At 40.2% G+C, this 20,177-nt stretch overlaps 1 protein-coding gene across 1 annotated transcript; it reads left to right on the top strand.

Annotated features, from left to right (window-relative positions):
* The first annotated feature begins 13,220 nt into the window (after positions 1–13,220).
* LOC112322342 (zinc finger protein 345-like) lies at positions 13,221–14,891 on the top strand. The gene has a single exon (XM_071220501.1). It carries the CDS (start codon positions 13,221–13,223, stop codon positions 14,889–14,891), a length of 1,671 nt encoding a protein of 556 aa, XP_071076602.1.
* Positions 14,892–20,177: the final 5,286 nt, after the last annotated feature.

Here is a 20,177-nt window from a genome sequence, read left to right as displayed (position 1 = left end):
ACCTTCAGCAGATCACTGCACCCCAGGCCCACCCTGGACAAATCCTAACACCTCTAAACTCTCATCATCTCTATTCTCGGAAGCTATGTGTTTGACCATCAATGGATGTCCAGCCTGTTCTCCGTTATAAGTTTTTTTTAAAATTTATGAACATTGGGGTGCATAGGTTCTTTTGGATTGGTGTTTCAGGGTTCTTAGGGTATAATCCCAGCAGCAGAATTGCTGGGTCAAAGGGCAGTTCCATTTTTAGTTTTCTGAGGAAATTCCATACTATTTTCCACAGTGGCCTCATTTTTTAATGGTAGTATCTTAACCCTCCAGTATATGGCCTCATCAGTTTCAATATGCAAACCAAGTACTGGATGTTTTTCTATTTCTTCCAGTATAGTGCCTACAAGTGGAAATTAAAACTAAAAAGTTTTAGGTGAATATGTGTGAAATTTCTACTTTAGTAAACAGAAAAATACGCTCCCATTGTGTATTGGTCACCACAATGATTTTCCTCAGTTCTCCAAGCTCAGAACAAGTGTTTTATTATTTCTGTTATTCTAAGTGAAATAAGCCAGGTAGTGAAACACAAATACCATATGAACTCACCAATAAGAGGAACCTAAGGAAGAAAACAGACAAAGAGGAAAACAGAGCCAGAGGCATGGGAAGAAGGAAAAGACTGAGAGCAACCAGTGGACAAGGGGAGGGGGTTAAGAGTGAAAACAAGGGGAAGTAACTGGTGAAGGAACATGTATAAGAGACCCAAGGAAATGGAATAGGGTGGAGATTGAGTGTGGACTTGGGAAGGGGGACAGTGCAGTATAGCAATTGGAGAAACACTGGAGAAGTGCAATTGAATAATAATAAAATATTGAGGCATACAACTGTAACTGAATAACAATAAAATATTTAAAAATAATACTAAAAAACTGAAGCCCCCCAAATAATAATTGAAATGCCAAAGCAATGTTTCTTTCTATCTCTGTCCCTTCCTCTCTCTATAAAAACCAATCAATCAATAAAAATTAATAAAAATGTAATAAAAACTGTCTTAGTAGAGTAAACATTATGCAGGGTTAGAAGTCATGGTTAAATTTTATTCATTAAAACAGGAAATCTAAGATATATTGAAAATAAAAAAGTGTACGCCTACATTGCAAACAAATAAGCATACAAAAAGGCACATAGAAATGGGTGGAAGGCGGAAGGATATGAAAATTGTCGGTCCCACATGCCCAATTTTGTGTGGTGCTTAAAAACTGGGAGACATGACTTGGCTACAGAAGTTCCCGCTAAAGTGTGAGGGATCCCAGCGTGACACCAGAACCTCCTGCCCCACATGCACTGGTGGGAAGACAAGTACCCATAAACTCTGGCTGTAGAAACCAGCGAGGGTTTGGTGGAGGGACACAGCAGGTACCGGGAGTCCCATGTGTTCCCATTAAAGGGCCTGAGAACAGACTTACATGGACTCAGTCATTCTCAGCTTCAGCATTGTGGCAGCCATTGGACATGCATCATGCATCATCTGGCATGATGGTGGGAGCTGGAGGGGATACTTTCTCAGACAGGTGTGCTGTGAGAGGTAATTGTTTCTTTTCCTCAAGATCACCCACCACCTCCACAAGACTCAGTAGGATAGCCACCACCTGAGTCCCCTACCACCTGGCTACAGCTCTTAGCTCTGCTCTGCTGATTCCCTGATATTTGCCCCAACAAAACCACAGGCCCACCCAAGCTCTTTCCAGTAGCTTTTCCACATATCCGGCCCGTATCGGATCCTGCTTCAGACTTTCCTAATATCTATCAAATATGCCATGTGACTTTTGCATATTCTGTAACACCTGGTATGTGGCCTTTGGCTTGATGCCATCACCAACAGGCCATTTTTCACAGCTTGACTTCTCCTGGGCACCTCTAAGACAATCTAAAGTGGCATCCACCTGAAGGCCTTTTTGTATGCTATAGCAATTCACCTAGCAGGGCAGAAGTGGCAGGACAGGTAAACATTACAAAGCTAGGACATCTGGCAGGCAGCATCATTTCATGTCAAAGTAACACCCAACAACTTCCACAAGAAACAAAGTGAAGAAGCACCCTAAGTGGTAACCAGAGTCACAATGAAGTAAGTCTAGACTTGAGGGATTGACCCCTGAACAAGTGATGTGCTGCAGTACTTGGCATTGGAAGTTGGTTGTTGCTGCTAGTCCTCATAGTCAACTGGTCCAGTTTCAAAACCATCCCAGTAATGGGAGAGGGGTTTTCAGGAACTACTATAAAGGACACATGGACAAAACCAAGGGGGAGGGTGGAGGAAGGGGATGGAGGTGGGTTTGGCTGGGGTGGAGTGGAGGGGTGGGTAGAAAATGCAGACCACTGTAATTTAACAACAATAAAAAATGTTTAATAAAAAAGAAAAACCCATCCCATTAAAGTACAAAAGAAGCAAGGCTAAGTTACAATGATAGTGTGTACACTGCTGACAATGTAAAGGGGGGCACAACTGGAGCACAGAGCTTGGATGAACAGGGAGCGTGTGCCAGTGGATTCTATAGGACACTAACTACATATGTCCACTCTACAAAGGCCAAGCAACATAGCAGCTCTAACCTATATATAGAAACAAAGACAGGGAGGTGACCACAATCAAGATTAACAACCTTGACCTCCCTGAAAGAACATAACTTAGAGACTAGAAATTAAGAACAACATGACAATAACCAGAGAGGAGGTGGGAGGGGATAATGGGGGAGAAGGGGAGAAGAGTTTTCAGGTACAACTATAAAGGACAAATGCATAAAAGCAAAAAGGGGGGTAGAATCAGGAGAGGGAGATGGGGATGGCTGGGGTGGGGGGAGTGGTGGGGGAGAAATCCAGACAACTGTACTTGAAAAACAACACAATTGAAAATGAAAAAAGAAATGAACAGTTTCATTTTGTAATAAAGAAAGGAGATAATGAATATTCAATAAGCAACTAGATGTCACTACTGCACATCTAGAATCTAAAATTAAATCCAGATCTAACGTTTTTGATTCCTGTCTCCTGTCAAATGGTAACAGTGTAGAATAGGCAAGATATATTGCATGATAATGTGAATCCATAAAAAAATAAACATTCTTCTAGCAATTTAAAAAATATTAATCAGAACTCCAAAATTACACTTGTTTGCACTTAAAAAATTATTTTAGTGTTGTTCAAGAACAGTTTTCTCCACTTTAAGAAATTAGCATTTGCCCTGCTGGTGTAGCTCAGTGGGTGGATCATGGGCTGTGAATCAAAGTGTGGCCGCTTCTCTTCCCAGTCAGGGCACACGCATAGGTTGTGGGACAGGTCGCCAGTGTGGCCATGTGAGAGGCAACCACCCACTGATGTTTCTCTCCACCTCTTACTCGCTCTTTCCCTTCTGTCTAAAATTAAATAAATATTTTAAAAATAAATTAAAAAGATGGCGATGAGATAGGTGGGAGCGGAGTCCACTTCCCCTCAACACCAGTGAAATACCTAGCTGATCTGAGGAGCAGAGCAAACAGCCAACAGTATTCCAGCATATATGGAGATCAGAGACCAAAGATAGAGGACATTGAAAGATCTGACAGAGATGGCGGCAACATAGGTGGGAGTGGAATCCACTTCCCCTCAGCGCCAGGGAAATACCTAGCTGATCTGAGGAGCAGAGCGAACAGCTAACACTACTCCAGCATATACGAAGATTAGAGACCAAAGATAGAGGACATTGAAAGATCTGACGGTAAGAAGAATGCTCAAGGACAATAAGGTCCCCGGGACCCGGGAACGCGTGGTACAAGGGCGGCAGAAGCGCCAGCCCTGGCGCAGGGGCGGCTGCAGGAGTCTTGAGAGAGGGCCAGGCTGCGCTGTGAGCACCCAGGTGCTTGAATGGACCAGGGGAGCTTGAAAAGGAGGAATTTCTCAAAAAGAAAAAGAAAATAGAGACACTCAGGGGCTAGTTAGAGAACTCTCGGTAGTAACCGAGGCCACTGGCGCCCCTCCCCCTCTGCCCCTGGACTGCGAGCGGGGGGGATAAACAGCCCTGGAGTGACGGCGCTCACCTGAGGTCCGGTCCCGCGTGCGCGCAGATTAGCAAACGGGGCCCATACATGAAACCCCGGAGGGGCGCCCACACCTGAAACCTCCGAGATCATTTGCAGCTGAGGCTAGCTGCTCCACCCACAGGCCCAAAACCTCGGAACCGAGTGCTGTGTGATTCAGTCCCAGGGCGGCCCCGCCCGCTCGAGAGACTCAAGCCAAGGGCGGCTGGATGGGGCCCCCATGCATAGAACCTCAGGCGCGGCGGGTTGCGTGCTCACCAAGCGCAGGGCCGGCTGGGTGCGCGTTTTCCAAACACAAAGCTGCTGGCAAGTGTACTAACTCCAGAGTCCCAAGCCCGGGCGGCTCGATTGGTCGGCCAGCGGCGCGCTCAGGGCACAAAATACGTCACAAACCCAAAGCGGCTGGATTCCCCGGCTGCGCGCGCACGCGTACCAAGCCAAGGTGGCTGGAGCCGCCTCTTGCGTGTCCCAAGAACAAAGCTGCCTGAGTGGCTGATCAACGGCCTGATTGACTGCCAGGGACCACACCTACAAAACAGCGAAGAGTGTGACCCAGGAAGGGAGAAAAGTGAAACCAATCCTTCCAACCACCCCCTCCCGTTGCACAGACAGGACACCAGCAGATATAACCTGACCGGTTTAAAGCCAACAGAAGATTTTTTTTCTTTTTTTTTTTAATCTTTTTTCTTTTTTTTCCTTTCCCCCTGAATTCCTTCTTCCTCTCTCCTTTTTTTCTTTTTTTTCATTCCTACTTCCTCCCATCCTTTACCATTTTTATGTCTTCTTCCTGCCTTCTTTTATCTATTTCTATGTTTTAATTTTTGTTAAAATTCCTTCTTATCTTGCCTCCGATCTTTCTTTATTCCTTCTTCCCTCCTTCCTTCCTTTCCTCCTTTCCTATTTCCTTTTTCCCTCCTTCCCATCTTTGTTTTGGTTTTTTTTTGTGTTTTTGTGTGTGTGTGTGTGTTTTTTTTCTTTCTCCCCCCCTTCCTCTTTTTCCCACAGGTGCGACAACAAAACCTGGAGTGCTGAAAAGACTAGAGTTAGACCGTGTTAAACACATAAACGTCAGCTCAAGACCAGTGAGCACAGGAGATTAAGGAGACAGCACCACCGAATCCCATTGGCACTCTACCATAGAAGTTCATAGCATAAACCCAGGGAGCCAGAATAGATCAACATAAGAAGCAGAGGCTAAAAGGAAGAGTCTCACAAACAATGGGAAGACAAAGAAACAATTCCCAAATGAAAGGAAAGGAGGAAGTCTCAGAAAGAATACTAACCGAAAAAGAGGCAACTCAACTATCAGATACTGAGTTCAAAGCAATGGTCATCAGGAAGCTCACTGAGCTCTCTGAGCTCAAAGAGAACTACCAGAAACTACAAGGAAACTACAATGAACTCACTGCAAACTATATCAACATGAAAAAGGAAATAGAAAATATCAACAAGAGCCAAGAGGAAATGAAGAATACAATTTCTGAATTGAAGAACACAGTAGAAGGAATGAAAAGCAGACTTGATGAAGCAGAGGTTCGGATCAGAGAGCTGGAGGATAAAGTAGAAAAAAACACCCAGAAGGAGCAAGAAAAAGAAAAGAGGCTCAGAAAGAATGATGAGGCAATAAGGGAAATGCAGGACAACATGAAACATAACAATATCCGTATAGTAGGAATACCAGAAGGAGAAGAAGAAGAGCAAGGGATAGAAAACCTGTTTGAAAAAGTAATGATAGAAAATTTCCCTAATCTAAGGAGAGAAAAAATCACCCAAATCCAGAAATCACAGAGAGTCCCAAGCAAGAGGAACCCAAGGAGACCCACTGCAAGACACATCATAATTAAAATGGCAAATTTCCAAGACAAAGACAGGATCTTAAAGGCAGCAAGGGAGAAAAAGGAAGTAACATACAAGGGAGCCCCAATAAGGTTAGCAACTGACTTCTCAATGGAAACGCTCCAAGCCAGAAGAGAATGGCAAAAAATATTCCAAGTACTGAGAACCAGAGGTCTGCAACCAAGACTACTTTACCCAGCAAGGCTCTCAATTAAGATAGAAGACCAAATAAAGAGTTTCCCAGACAAAAGAAGTCTAAAAGAATACAGCTCCACCAAACCAGCTCTGGAAGAGATGCTAAAGGGACTGCTTTAAGGAAAGGAAGGAAAAGAGAAAGACAGAGGAACACAGGTAGGAAAACATGGCAATGAATAACTACCTATCGATAATAACCTTAAACGTAAATGGATTAAATGCTCCAATCAAAAGACACAGAACAGCTGAATGGATAAGAAAACATGACCCACACATATGCTGCCTACAAGAAACCCATCTCAGGACAAAAGACTTACACAGACTGAAAGTGAAGGACTGGAAACAAATTTTCCAAGCAAAGGGACAGGAAAAAAAAGCAGGGGTAACAATACTCATATCAGACAAAATAGACTTCCAAAGAAGGGCCATAAAGAGAGACCCAGAAGGTCACTTCATAATACTCAAAGGAAGAATCCACCAAGAAGACATAAACATTATAAATATATATGCACCCAACATAGGAGCACCCAAATACATAAAGAAAATCTTGGAGGATTTCAAGAAAGATATTGACAGCAAAACAATTATAGTAGGGGATTTTAACACCCCACTATCAAAAATGGACAGGTCTTCCAAACAAAAGATCAACAAAGATATTGTGTCACTTAACAATACCCTAGAGGAAATGGACTTAACTGATATATACAGAGCTTTTCATCCCAAAGGAGCAAAATACACATTCTTTTCAAGTGTCCATGGAACTTTTTCAAAGATAGACCACATGATAGGACACAAAGCAACCCTCAACAAATTCAAGAAAATTGAAATCATATCAAGCATCTTCTCTGACCACAAGGGTATGAAACTAGAAACCAACCCCAAGGGTAAAAACCCAAAACACTCAAAAACATGGAGACTGAATAGCATGCTATTAAACAATGAATGGGTCAAGAACGAGATTAGGGAAGAAATCAAAAACTTCCTGGAAACAAATGAAAATGAACTCACAACAACCCAAAACCTATGGGACACAGCAAAGGCAGTCCTGAGAGGGAAGTTCATAGCAATACAGGCCTACCTTAAGAAGTTAGAAACAGTTCACACAAACAACCTAACACTACGCCTACAAGTACTGAAGGAACAACAACAAAGACAGCCCAGAGCAAGCAGAAGGAAGGAAATAACCAAGATCAGAGCAGAACTAAATGACATAGAGACTAAAAGCACAATTGTAAGGATCAATGAATCCAGAAGCTGGTTCTTTGAAAAGATAAACAAAATCGACAAGCCTTTAAGTAGGCTTACCAAGAAGAAAAGAGAGAGGATCCAAATAAACAGAATTAGAAATGAAAGTGGAGAGATTACAAATGATACCACAGAAATACAAAGGATCGTAAGAAATTACTATGAAGACCTATATGCTAAGAAATTTGAAAACCTAGATGAAATGGACACATTTCTAGAAAAATATAATCTTCCAAAACTGACTGAAGAAGAAGCAGAAAACCTGAACAGACCAATATCAGCAAAGGAAATTGAAGCAGTCATCAAGAAACTCCCATCACACAAAAGCCCTGGACCAGATGGCTTCACAGGAGATTTCTACAAAGCATTTAAGGAATAACTAACCCCTATCCTTCACAGACTATTCGAAAAAATCCAAACTGATGGAAGACTCCCAAACTCTTTTTATGAAGCCAACATCATCCTAATCCCAAAACCAGATAAAGACACAACGAAGAAAGAAAACTTCAGGCCAATATCGCTGATGAACATAGATGCTAAAATTCTCAACAAAATATTAGCAAACCGCATCCAGCAATATATTAAAAAGATCATCCACCATGACCAAGTGGGATTCATCCCAGGGATGCAAGGATGGTACAATATTCGCAAATCAATAAACATAATACATCACATCAACAACAGCAAAGACAAAAATCACATGATCATATCAATAGATGCGGAAAAAGCGTTCGATAAGATACAGCATCCATTTCTGATAAAAACACTCAGCAAAGTGGGAATAAAGGGAGCAGTCCTCAACATAATTAAGGCCATATATGAGAGACCTACAGCCAACATCATACTCAATGGACAAAAACTTAGAGCTTTCCCACTAAGATCAGGAACAAGACAAGGATGCCCTCTCTCACCATTCCTATTCAACATAGTATTGGAAGTCCTAGCCACAGCAATCAGACAAGAAAAAGAAATGAAAGGCATCCAAATTGGAAAGGAGGAAATGAAACTGTCACTGTTTGCAGATGACATGATAGTGTACATGGAAAACCCTATAGACTCCACCAAAAAACTACTCGACCTAATAAATGAATTTGGCAAAACAGCTGGATACAGAGTCAATACTCAGAAATCAAAGGCATTCCTGTACACCAACAATGAAACTGCAAAAACAGATATCAGGAAAAAAATCCCATTTGATATAGCAACAAGAAAAATAAATTACCTAGGAATCAACCTAACCTAGGAGGTAAAAGACCTGTACTCAGAAAACTACACAACACTGAAGAAAGAAATTAAGGAAGACACAAACAAATGGAAGCATGTACCATGCTCATGGATTGGAAGAATTAACATCATCGAAATGGCCATACTACCCAAAGCAATTTATAGATTCAATGCAATCCCTATTAGAGTACCCATGACATATTTCACAGATGTAGAACAAACATTTCAGAAATCTATATGGAACTATAAACAACCCCTAATAGCTGTAGCAATTTTGAGAAAGAAGAACAAAGCAGGAGGGATCACAATACCTGATATCAAACTGTATTACAAGGCCACTGTAATCAAAACAGCCTGGTACTGGCATAAAAACAGGCACATAGACCGATGGAACAGAACAGAGAGCCCAGAAATAAACTCAAGTCTTTACGGTCAATTAATATTTGACAAAGGACGCAGGAGCATAAAATGGAGCAAAAACAGCCTCTTCAACAGATGGTGTTGGGAGATCTGGACAGCTACATGAAAAAAAATGAAACTCGATCACCAACTTATGCCATACACAAAAATAAACTCACGATGGATAAAAGACTTAAACATAAGTTGTAACACCATAAAAGTCCTTGAGGAAAATATTGGCAGGAAAATCTCGGACATTCCATGTAGCAACATCGTCACAGACATGTCCCCTAAAGCATGGGACATAAAGGAAAGAATAAAGAAATGGGACCTCATCAAAATAAAAAGCTTCTGCATGGCTAATGATGACAGCACCAAATTACAAAGAGAACCAACAGTATGGGAAAACATATTTGCCGATGATACCTCAGACAAGGGCCTGATCTCCAAAATATATAAAGAACTCACACGACTCCACTCCAGGAAGACAAACAACCCAATTAAAAAATGGGCAAAGGACTTGAATAGACCCTTCACCAAGGAAGACATACAGAGGGCCAAGAGGCATATGAAAAGATGCTCACCATCACTAACCATTAGAGAGATGCAAATCAAAACCACAATGAGGTACCATCTCACACCAGTCAGAATGGCCAACATAAACAAATCCACAAACAAATGTTGGAGAGGATGTGGAGAAAAGGGAACCCTAGTGCACTGTTGGTGGGAATGCAGACTGGTGAGGCCACTGTGGAAAAGAGTATGGAATTTCCTCAGAAAACTAAAAATGGAACTGCCCTTTGACCCAGCAATTCCGCTGCTGGGATTATACCCTAAGAACCCTGAAACACCAATCCAAAAGAACCTATGCACCCCAATGTTCATAGCAGCACAATTTACAATACCCAAGTACTGGAAGCAACCTAAGTGTCCATCAGCAAACGAGTGGATCCAAAAACTATGGTATATTTACACAATGGAATTCTACGCAGCAGAGAGAAAGGAGGAGCTTATACCCTTTGTAACAGCATGGATGGAACTGGAGAGTATTATGTTAAGTGAAATAAGCCAGGCGGTGAGGGACAAATACCATATGATCTCACCTTTAACTGGAACATAATAAATAGAAAAAAAAAAAGGCAACAAAATATAACCGGAGACACTGAAGTTAAGAACAATCTAACAATGGACAGGGGGGAGTGGGGAGGGGACACTGAGGACAAGGAATTACAGGAACTACTATAAAGGACACATGGACAAAACCAAGGGGGAGGGGGGAGGAGGGGGAGGGAGGGCATTTCGGCTGGTGTGGGGTGGAGGGATGGGCAGAAAGGCACACAACTGTAATTGAATAACAATAAAAAAAAAAGAACATAAAAAAAAACATAGGTAAAGGCATTCCTTCTCACACAGATTATTTTACAAGTATAATTAAAGTGGTAATAACAGTGCATCTTTTAAACACAATGAGAATACGCTTTGCCACATTAGTAACAAGATTCTAGGGATTCCACTGTTTTCAGTTCAGGAAACAATATTGTCAACACTTAGTTTTTGATTAAACCAATAGGTTAAGTTGAAAATGAAACGAAAACCAGCCAAAGGGTTACTTTTGGGGAAAAAAAATTGAAATTAAAAAAAAAAGAAGAAACTGAGAGCAACCAGAAGGGACGTTTGGTGGGCATATTGGGGGGAAAGGGGCAAGACTTCTGACGAACATATATAAAGGACACATGGAGAAAACCAAATTGGGTGGGATCAAGGGGGTGAGTTCCAATAGCTGGGTTGGGGGAACTGATGGGAGGAAAATGGAGTCAACTGTACTTGAACAACAAAAAAAATGTGGAAAGAAAATGTCCTTTTGCTTTTCCTGGGTTACTGAGTGAGAGGTATAGGGCATGCAGAGGACAGATACAGCCCATTTCAGAGATTTAGCATGTTTTCCCTTAAAGCCAAGATTGCTGGATCACTTCTGGGACAAGGAACATGCCTGGCTTCAGGGCCTGGCCCCTGATTGGGGACATGAAGTGGCAACACATTGATGTTTCTGTATTTTAATGTATTTTTATATTTGAGGATTGTGTTGTATAGCTTCCCATTTTCTGTTGGCTTATTTTATTTTTTTAATTGTAATGATGGTTTTATTTCTGTTGTGTTTTATGCTACTTACCTATACAAGTAAACATCTCTTCTTATGACCTGTTCACAATTCATACCTATGGTGATGATACAATGGAGCCTTTTAGTTACTTATTCAACAAATATTGGTTGGCTTTCCTTATTTTTATGTTTTCTCTGTTTTCATTTTCATTTTGGTCATTCACAGATGTAGTCACATTAAGTAGTTGTCTTATTTTCCTATGTTTCTATTCTCAGGTGGTTATTTTCATTTCTTTATCAAGTTGAAGGTGAATTTAAATTAATATATTTCAATACCAGGAGTGTCGGTTTGTAGATACATTTCAGTTTTTGTGATTTGACCTTGGTTTTCTGTTTCCTGTCTTGATATATGTGTTAAGGTTCAGAATTGTAAACAACTAGGCTTTATGAACTTGCTTTTTCTCCAAGTTAAGAGAAAGAGAAATAACAATCACCCCTAGTTTAAACTCTAATTTTGTAAACACAGGGGGTTGTGGGTTTGGTTTTTTCTGTGTTTAAGTTTCAAGACTAATATAGTGTCTGTTTCTTTTTAAAAGCCCATGATATTTTTTTATGCTTGATATTGGTCTTCAGTCCAGTGGTTTCTGTGGTCTTTCCCCTATTAGACTTATTTTTAGTGTGCACTTTAATGTGTGCACCGTGTGCTGTTCTGGTGTGAGCACTCTGTGTCCTGCAAAACAGGAACCTGTATTCTGAAGATGCAGGAAAACAGTGAGATCATCGAACACACTGGACCCTCTATCTGTCTAGAAGGAACTGGGAATGAGGAGTTTTCTTGTAGAATTGCTGTTGTGTGCCAGGGGACGTGAGCACAGTGGTTGCGAAGCGTTAGCAACTTTTGTTCCTGTTTCATGGGATTTTTGCATATAATACCACACCTGGTCCTGCTGCAAGTATTTGAAGTTTATTGATGTTCTCCAGCATGTGATTTGTTTAAAAATCCCTGTAAGTTCAATGCACATTGATGTGCATATCATACCTGTGAACCTTTATTTTGTGTCTTTCAGCTGTGTCATCTGCAGACAACCAGGACTTCTTGCCAAGGTCAAGCATGGAAGATTTATTCTTTAGAGCAACACTGGTAAGATATGAGAGGTGTGCCTTTGATACTGATAAGGAAGTGTGTTACAGTAAAGAAAGGATGTTTAAATGGAGAGACCTAACTTTGGAAAATTATTCATGATAAAATCATTTTTATCTAAAGACATGTAAAATAGTACATATTGGGGAAACTTCCACTTTAGTCAGTTACATTTGCAGATCATTGGTTCCATGTAGGAAGACTGAAACAGTATTTTTTTTAATTAATTAATTAATTAATTAATTAATTTTTTATTTAGTCACAATTGTCTGCATTTTCTCCCCATCCCTCCACCCCATCCCAGCCAGTCTCACAACCCTCCCCCACCTCTACTCTCCCCACCATTTTGTCCTTGTGTCCTTTATTCTAGCCCTTGTAGACCCCTCTCCCCACTGTCCCCTCCCCACTCCCCTGTGGGTCTTGTTACATTGTTCTTAATTTCAATGTCTCTGGTTATATTTTGTTTGCTCTGCATACAATATTCTAAGTGTAGGTATTCTTCTAAAGCACATGTCGAAAACCATGCCTGTGGGCCAATTCTGGCCCTCCACCTTGTATTATCTGGCTCTGCATCTTACTTCTACCTGGCAACAGTTGCAAGTTCCTTTCCCCTAGGTAAGGAGTAGTTACATTTATACAGCCCTAAAATTACTTTCAGGCCATGGAAGGCAACTACAACACTGATGTGTTGATCCAGTAAATATGTGCCTGACACCCCTGTTCTAAACGCAGTCTGGAAAGTCTAGGAAATCTCATAATTTGTGCTGTGGGTAATCATTTGAAATATTTAAAATGTAGAGTAGGAGTGAATTTTCATTCAATAATTTGTAAAATGTATTGATTTCCTGTGCATTTATAAGGTTAAAAGTGATGAATTTGACAATTAGGAAATATTATACGCTATTATAAAAAATATTTTTTTGCAGTGTATACTATTTTCATGAACTTGGGAGTGAGTTCTAATACAATAACCATGGTGTAATAGGGATGACAGAATTGTTATTTGGGAGCAAGGGTACATGTTTAATGAAATTAGGGATGTCACTAATGGCCTTTCTGTTTTCAAGGATTACCAGAGTGCATGTGATGAGGACGGAAGTAGTCAAGGCAATGAACATTGGAAGAATTTTACCCACGTGTCAAATCCTAATGTACATCACAAGAGTCAGCTTCCCAACAGCCAGTACAAAGGTGGAAAAGGCTTTGAACAAATGTCAAATCACAGTGCTCATCATGTTTATCCTATTGTGGAGAAGACAATCCAGCAAAGTAAAAACATCAAACGTTTAAAGCAATCTTCAAATAGCACTGAAGCAATGAATATTACTGTCAGCGAGAAAGTTTACAAATATTTACCATGCATAAAATTCTTCAATCAAATATCCAATCTAAACGCTCTTGACAAAACATGTCCCGGGAAAGAACACAGATGTAAAGACTATGGTAAATCAGGTCATTGGTTTTCAGGTGTAACTCTACATAAAAAAGGTTATCCTGGACAGAATCCTGATATTTGTAATGAATGTGGAAAAGCATTTTGGATTACATCAACCCTTCCCAATCATCACAAAATTCACACTGGAGACAAGCCTGACAAATGTAGAGAATGTGCAAAAGCTTTTACCCAGTCCTCAAATTTCAGAGATAATCAGAAAATTCATACAAGAGAGAAATTTTTCCAAGGTAGTGAAGGTGGCAGTGCCTGTACAGAGTCCTATAATCTTGCCCAGCATCACAATATTACTACTTGTGAACAGCCTTATATGTGCCGAGAATGTGGGAAAGCATTTAGGTGGTCCTCACAACTTACACGACATCAGATAATTCATACTGGTGAGAAGCCTTTTAATTGTACTCAATGTGGCAGAGCATTTACACACTCCTTAACCCTTACTTGCCATCAGAGAGTTCATACTGGAGAGAAGTCTTATAAATGTCCACAATGGGGCAAAGGCTTCAGGTACTTGAGAACAATTACTGAACATCAGAAAATTCATACTAGAGAGAAGCTTTATGAATGTACACAATGTGGGAAAGCATTTACACAGTCCTCAAAACTTACTAGACATCAGAGAATTCATACTGGAGAGAATCCTTATGAATGTACACAATGTGGGAAAGCATTTACACAGTCCTCAACACTTACTAGTCATCAGAAAATTCATACTGAAGAGAAGCCTTATGAATGCACACAATGTGGGAAAGCATTTACACATTCCTCAAACCTTACTCAACATCAGAAAATTCACACTGGAGAGAAGCCTTATGAATGTACACAATGTGGCAAAGCATTTACACAGTCCTCAAAACTTATTAGACATCAGAGAATTCATACTGGAGAGAAACCTTATGAATGTACACAATGTGGCAAAGCATTTACACAGTCCTCAGACCTTACTCGTCATCAGCAAATTCATACTGGAGAGAAGCCTTATGAATGCACACAATGTGGCACAGCATTTACACAGTCTTCCACACTAACTAGTCATCAGAAAATTCATACTGGAGAGAAGCCATATGAATGTACACAATGTGGCAAAGCCTTTAGGTGGACCTCAGCCCTTACACAGCATCAGAATCTTCATACTGGGATAAAGCCTTATAAATGTAAAATATGTACTGAAGCCTTCAACCAGGCCTGTAAACTTTCTTCCCATCAGAAAATTCATACTGGAACCAAACCTTGTTAGTTTTGAGTATGGGATAAGGCCCTTTTACAGCCCTCAAACCTTTCTGAACTTCCAATAATTCACAATCAGGAATACCCTACTTCTATACCCTACAAGGTAAAGGCTTTAAACAGTCCTCAATGAACATTCACCATAAAATATCTTTATACTGTAGAGAAGCCTTTTAAATGTATTTGATGGGATATAGCCTTTAGCCACTTCCTACCATTACTAAACTTCAGAGAATTCATACTGCGTACAAGGCTTACGTATGTGGACTATGCAGCAAAACTTTTTGACACCAGGTCATCTGTAGTGGAGAGAAACCGAATAAAAGTAGTGTAATAAATAAATAAATAAATAAATAAATAAACAAATAAAAGTAGTGTATATAACAAGTCTTTTTTTTTTTATTGTTATTTAATTACAGTTGTATGCCTTTTCTCCCCATCCCTTCACCCCACCCCAGGTGAACCCACTTCCCTCCCCCCTCTCCACCCTCCCCCTTGGATTTGTTCATCTGTCCTTTATAGTAGTTCCTGTAATCCCCTCTACCCACTGTCCCCGCCCCCACCCCCCACCCCCTCCCTTGCTATTGTTACATTGTTCTTAACTTCAATGTCTCTGGTTATATTTTGTTTGCTTTTTCCTTCTATTGCTTATGTTCCAGTTAAAGGTGAGATCATATGGTATTTGTCCCTCACTTCCTGGCTTATTTCACTTAGCATAATGCTCTCCAGTTTCATCCATGCTGTTGCAAAGGGTATAAGCTCCTTCTTTCTCTCTGCTGCGTAGAATTTCATTGTGTAAATATACCATAGTTTTTGGATCCACTCGTTTGCTGATGGGCACTTCGGTTGCTTCCAGTACTTGGCTATTGTAAATTGTGCTGCTATGAACATTGGGGTGCACAGATTCTTTTGGATTGGTGTTTCAGTGTTCTTAGGGTATAATCCCAGCAGCGGAATTACTGGGTCAAAGGGCAGTTCCATTTTTAGTTTTCTGAGGAAATTCCATACTCTTTTCCACAGTGGCCTCACCAGTCTGCATTCCCACCAACAGTGCACTAGGGTTCCCTTTTCTCCACATCCTCTCCAACATTTGTTTGTGGATTTGTTTATGTTGGCCATTCTGACTGGTGTGAGATGATACCTCATTGTGGTTTTAATTTGCATCTCTCTGATGGCTAGTGATGCTGAGCATCTTTTCATATGTCTCTGGGCCCTCTGTATGTCTTCCTTGGAGAAGTGTCTGTTCAAGTCCTTTGCCCACTTTTTAATTGGGTTGTTTGTCTTCCTGGAGTGGAGTCGTGTGAGTTCTTTATATATTTTGGAGATCAGGCCCTTGTCTGAGGTATCATCGGCAAATATGTTTTCCCATACTGTTGGTTCTCTTTGTAATTTGGTGCTGTTTTCTTTAGCCATGCAGAAGCTTTTTATTTTGATGAGGTCCCATTTGTTTATTCTTTCCTTTATGTCCCTTGCTTTAGGGGATGTGTCTGTGAGGATGTTGCTGCGTGGAATGTCTGAGATTTTCCTGCCAATGTTTTCCTCAAGGACTTTTATGGTGTTACGGCTTATATTTAAGTCTTTTATCCATCTTGAGTTTATTTTCGTGTATGGCGTAAGTTGGTGATCGAGTTTCATTTTTTTGCACGTAGCTGTCCAGATCTCCCAACACCATCTGTTGAAGAGACTGTTTTTGCTCCATTTTATGCTCCTGCCTCCTTTGTCAAATATTAATTGATCGTATAGATTTGAGTTTATTTCTGGGCTCTCTATTCTGTTCCATTGGTCTATGTGCCTGTTTTTATGCCAGTACCAGGCTGTTTTGATTACTGTGGCCTTGTAATACAGTTTGATATCAGGTATTGTGATCCCTCCTGCTTTGTCCTTCTTTCTCAAAATTGCTGCTGCTATTCGAGGTCGTTTATGGTTCCATGTGAATTTCTGCAATGTTTGTTCTATATCTGTGAAATATGTCATGGGTACTCTAATAGGGATTGCATTGAATCTATAAATTGCTTTGGGTAGTATGGCCATTTTGATGATGTTAATTCTTCCAATCCATGAACATGGTAAATGCTTCCATTTGTTTGTATCTTCCTTAATTTTTTCTTCAGTGTTGTGTATTTTTCTGAGTACAGGTCTTTTACCTCCTTGGTTAGGTTTATTCCTAGGTACTTTATTTTTCTTGCTGCTATATCGAATGGGATTTTTTTCCTGATTTGTGTTTCTGCAGTTTCATTGTTGGTGTACAGGAATGCCTTTGATTTCTGGGTATTGACTCTGTATCCAGCTATTTTGCCAAATTAATTTATTACGTCGAGTAGTTTTTGAGTGGAGTCTATAGGGTTTTCCATGTACACTATCATGTCGTCTGCAAACAGTGACAGTTTCATTTCCTCCTTTCCAATTTGGATGCCTTTTATTGCTTTCTCTTGTCTGATTGCTGTGGCTAGGACTTCCAATACTATGTTGAATAGGAGTGGTGAGAGAGGGCATCCTTGTCTTGTTCCTGATCTTAGTGGGAAAGCTCTAAGTTTTTGTCCATTGAATGTGATGTTGGCTGTAGGTCTCTCATATATGGCCTTAATTATGTTGAGGACTGCTCCCTTTATTCCCACTTTGCTGAGTGTTTTTATCAGAAATGGATGCTGTATCTTATCGAACGCTTTTTCCGCATCTATTGATATGATCATGTGATTTTTGTCTTTGCTGTTGTTGATGTGATGTATTATGTTTATTGATTTGCGAATATTGTACCATCCTTGCATCCCTGGGATGAATCCCACTTGGTCATGGTGGATGATCTTTTTAATATATTGCTGGATGCGGTTTGCTAATATTTTGTTGAGAATTTTAGCGTCTATGTTCATCAGCGATATTGGCCTGAAGTTTTCTTTCTTCGTTGTGTCTTTATCTGGTTTTGGGATTAGGATGATGTTGGCTTCATAAAAAGAGTTTGGGAGTCTTCCATCAGTTTGGATTTTTTCGAATAGTCTGTGAAGGATAGGGGTTAGTTATTCCTTAAATGCTTTGTAGAAATCTCCTGTGAAACCATCTGGTCCAGGGCTTTTGTGTGATGGGAGTTTCTTGATGACTGCTTCAATTTCCTTTGCTGATATTGGTCTGTTCAGGTTTTCTGCTTCTTCTTCATTCAGTTTTGGAAGATTATATTTTTCTAGAAATGTGTCCATTTCATCTGGGTTTTCAAATTTCTTAGCGTATAGGTCTTCATAGTAATTTCTTACGATCCTTTGTATTTCTGTGGTATCATTTGTAATCTCTCCACTTTCATTTCTAATTCTGTTTATTTGGATCCTCTCTCTTTTCTTCTTGATAAGCCTACTTAAAGGCTTGTCGATTTTGTTTATCTTTTCAAAGAACCAGCTTCTGGATTCATTGATCCTTACAATTGTGCTTTTAGTCTCTATGTCATTTAGTTCTGCTCTGATCTTGGTTATTTCCTTCCTTCTGCTTGCTCTGGGCTGTCTTTGTTGTTGTTCCTCCAGTTCTTGTAGGCGTAGGGTTAGGTTGTTTGTGTGAACTGTTTCTAACTTCTTAAGGTAGGCCTGTATTGCTATGAACTTCCCTCTCAGGACTGCCTTTGCTGTGTCCCATAGGTTTTGGGTTGTTGTGAGTTCGTTTTCATTTGTTTCCAGGAAGTTTTTGATTTCTTCCCTAATCTCGTTCTTGACCCATTCATTGTTTAATAGCATGCTATTCAGTCTCCATGATTTTGAGTGTTTTGGGTTTTTACCCTTGGGGTTGGTTTCTAGTTTCAGTCCCTTGTGGTCAGAGAAGATGCTTGATATGATTTCAATTTTCTTGAATTTGTTGAGGGTTGCTTTGTGTCCTATCATGTGGTCTATCTTTGAAAAAGTTCCATGGACACTTGAAAAGAATGTGTATTTTGCTTCTTTGGGATGAAAAGCTCTGTATATATCAGTTAAGTCCATTTCCTCTAGGGTATTGTTAAGTGACACAATATCTTTGTTAATATTTTGTTTGGAAGACCTGTCCATTTTTGATAGTGGGGTGTTAAAATCCCCTACTATAATTGTGTTGCTGTCAATATCTTTCTTGAAATCCTCCAAGATTTTCCTTATATATTTGGGTGCTCATATGTTGGGTGCATATATATTTATAATGTTTATGTCTTCTTGGTGGATTCTTCCTTTGAGTATTATGAAGTGACCTTCTGGGTCTCTCTTTATGGCCCTTCTTTGGAAGTCTATTTTATCTGATATGAGTATTGCTACCCCTGCTTTTTTTTCCTGTCCGTTTGCTTGGAAAATTTGTTTCCAGCCCTTCAGTTTCAGTCTGTGTAAGTCTTTTGTCCTGAGATGGGTTTCTTGTAGGCAGCATATGTGTGGGTCATGTTTTCTTATCCATTCAGCTGTTCTATGTCTTTTGATTGGAGCATTTAATCCATTTACATTTAAGGTTATTATCGATAGGTAGTTATTCATTGCCATTATTTCCTACCTGTGTTCCTCTGTCTTTCTCTTTTCCTTCCTTTCCTTAAAGCAGTCCCTTTAGCATCTCTTCCAGAGCTGGTTTGGTGGAGCTGTATTCTTTTAGACTTCTTTTGTCTGGGAAGCTCTTTATTTGGTCTTCTATCTTGATTGAGAGCCTTGCTGGGTAAAGTAGTCTTGGTTGGAGGCCTCTGGTTCTCATTACTTGGAATATTTTTTGCCATTCTCTTCTGGCTTGGAGCGTTTCCATTGAGAAGTCAGTTGCTAACCTTATTGGGGCTCCCTTGTATGTTACTTCCTTTTTCTCCCTTGCTGCCTTTAAGATCCTGTCTTTGTCTTGGAAATTTGCCATTTTAATTATGATGTGTCTTGCGGTGGGTCTCCTTGGGTTCCTCTTGCTTGGGACTCTCTGTGATTCCTGGATTTGGGTGACTTTTTCTCTCCTCAGATTAGGGAAATTTTCCATCATTACTTTTTCAAACAGGTTTTCTATCCCTTGCTCTTCTTCTTCTCCTTCTGGTATTCCTACTATACGGATATTGTTACGTTTCATGTTGTCCTGCATTTCCCTTATTGCCTCTTCATTCTTTCTGAGCCTCTTTTCCTTTTCTTGCTCATTCTGGGTGTTTTTTTCTACTTTATCCTCCAGCTCGCTGATCCGATCCTCTGCTTCATCAAGTCTGCTTTTCATTCCTTCTACTGTGTTCTTCAATTCAGAAATTGTATTCTTCATTTCCTCTTGGCTCTTGTTGATAGTTTCTATTTCCTTTTTCATGTTGATATAGTTTGCAGTGAGTTCATTGTAGTTTCCTTGTAGTTTCTGGTAG

The sequence above is a fragment of the Desmodus rotundus genome, unplaced genomic scaffold (assembly GCF_022682495.2).
Source record: "Desmodus rotundus isolate HL8 unplaced genomic scaffold, HLdesRot8A.1 manual_scaffold_57, whole genome shotgun sequence".
Classification (NCBI taxonomy): Eukaryota; Metazoa; Chordata; class Mammalia; order Chiroptera; family Phyllostomidae; genus Desmodus; species Desmodus rotundus.
This window is presented reverse-complemented; position numbering and strand designations above follow the sequence as displayed.

What these genes read in the sequence shown, in the direction of transcription:
- LOC112322342 (XM_071220501.1), top strand. Translation starts at nt 13,221, where the DNA reads ATGTTTAATGAAATTAGGGATGTCACTAATGGCCTTTCTGTTTTCAAG.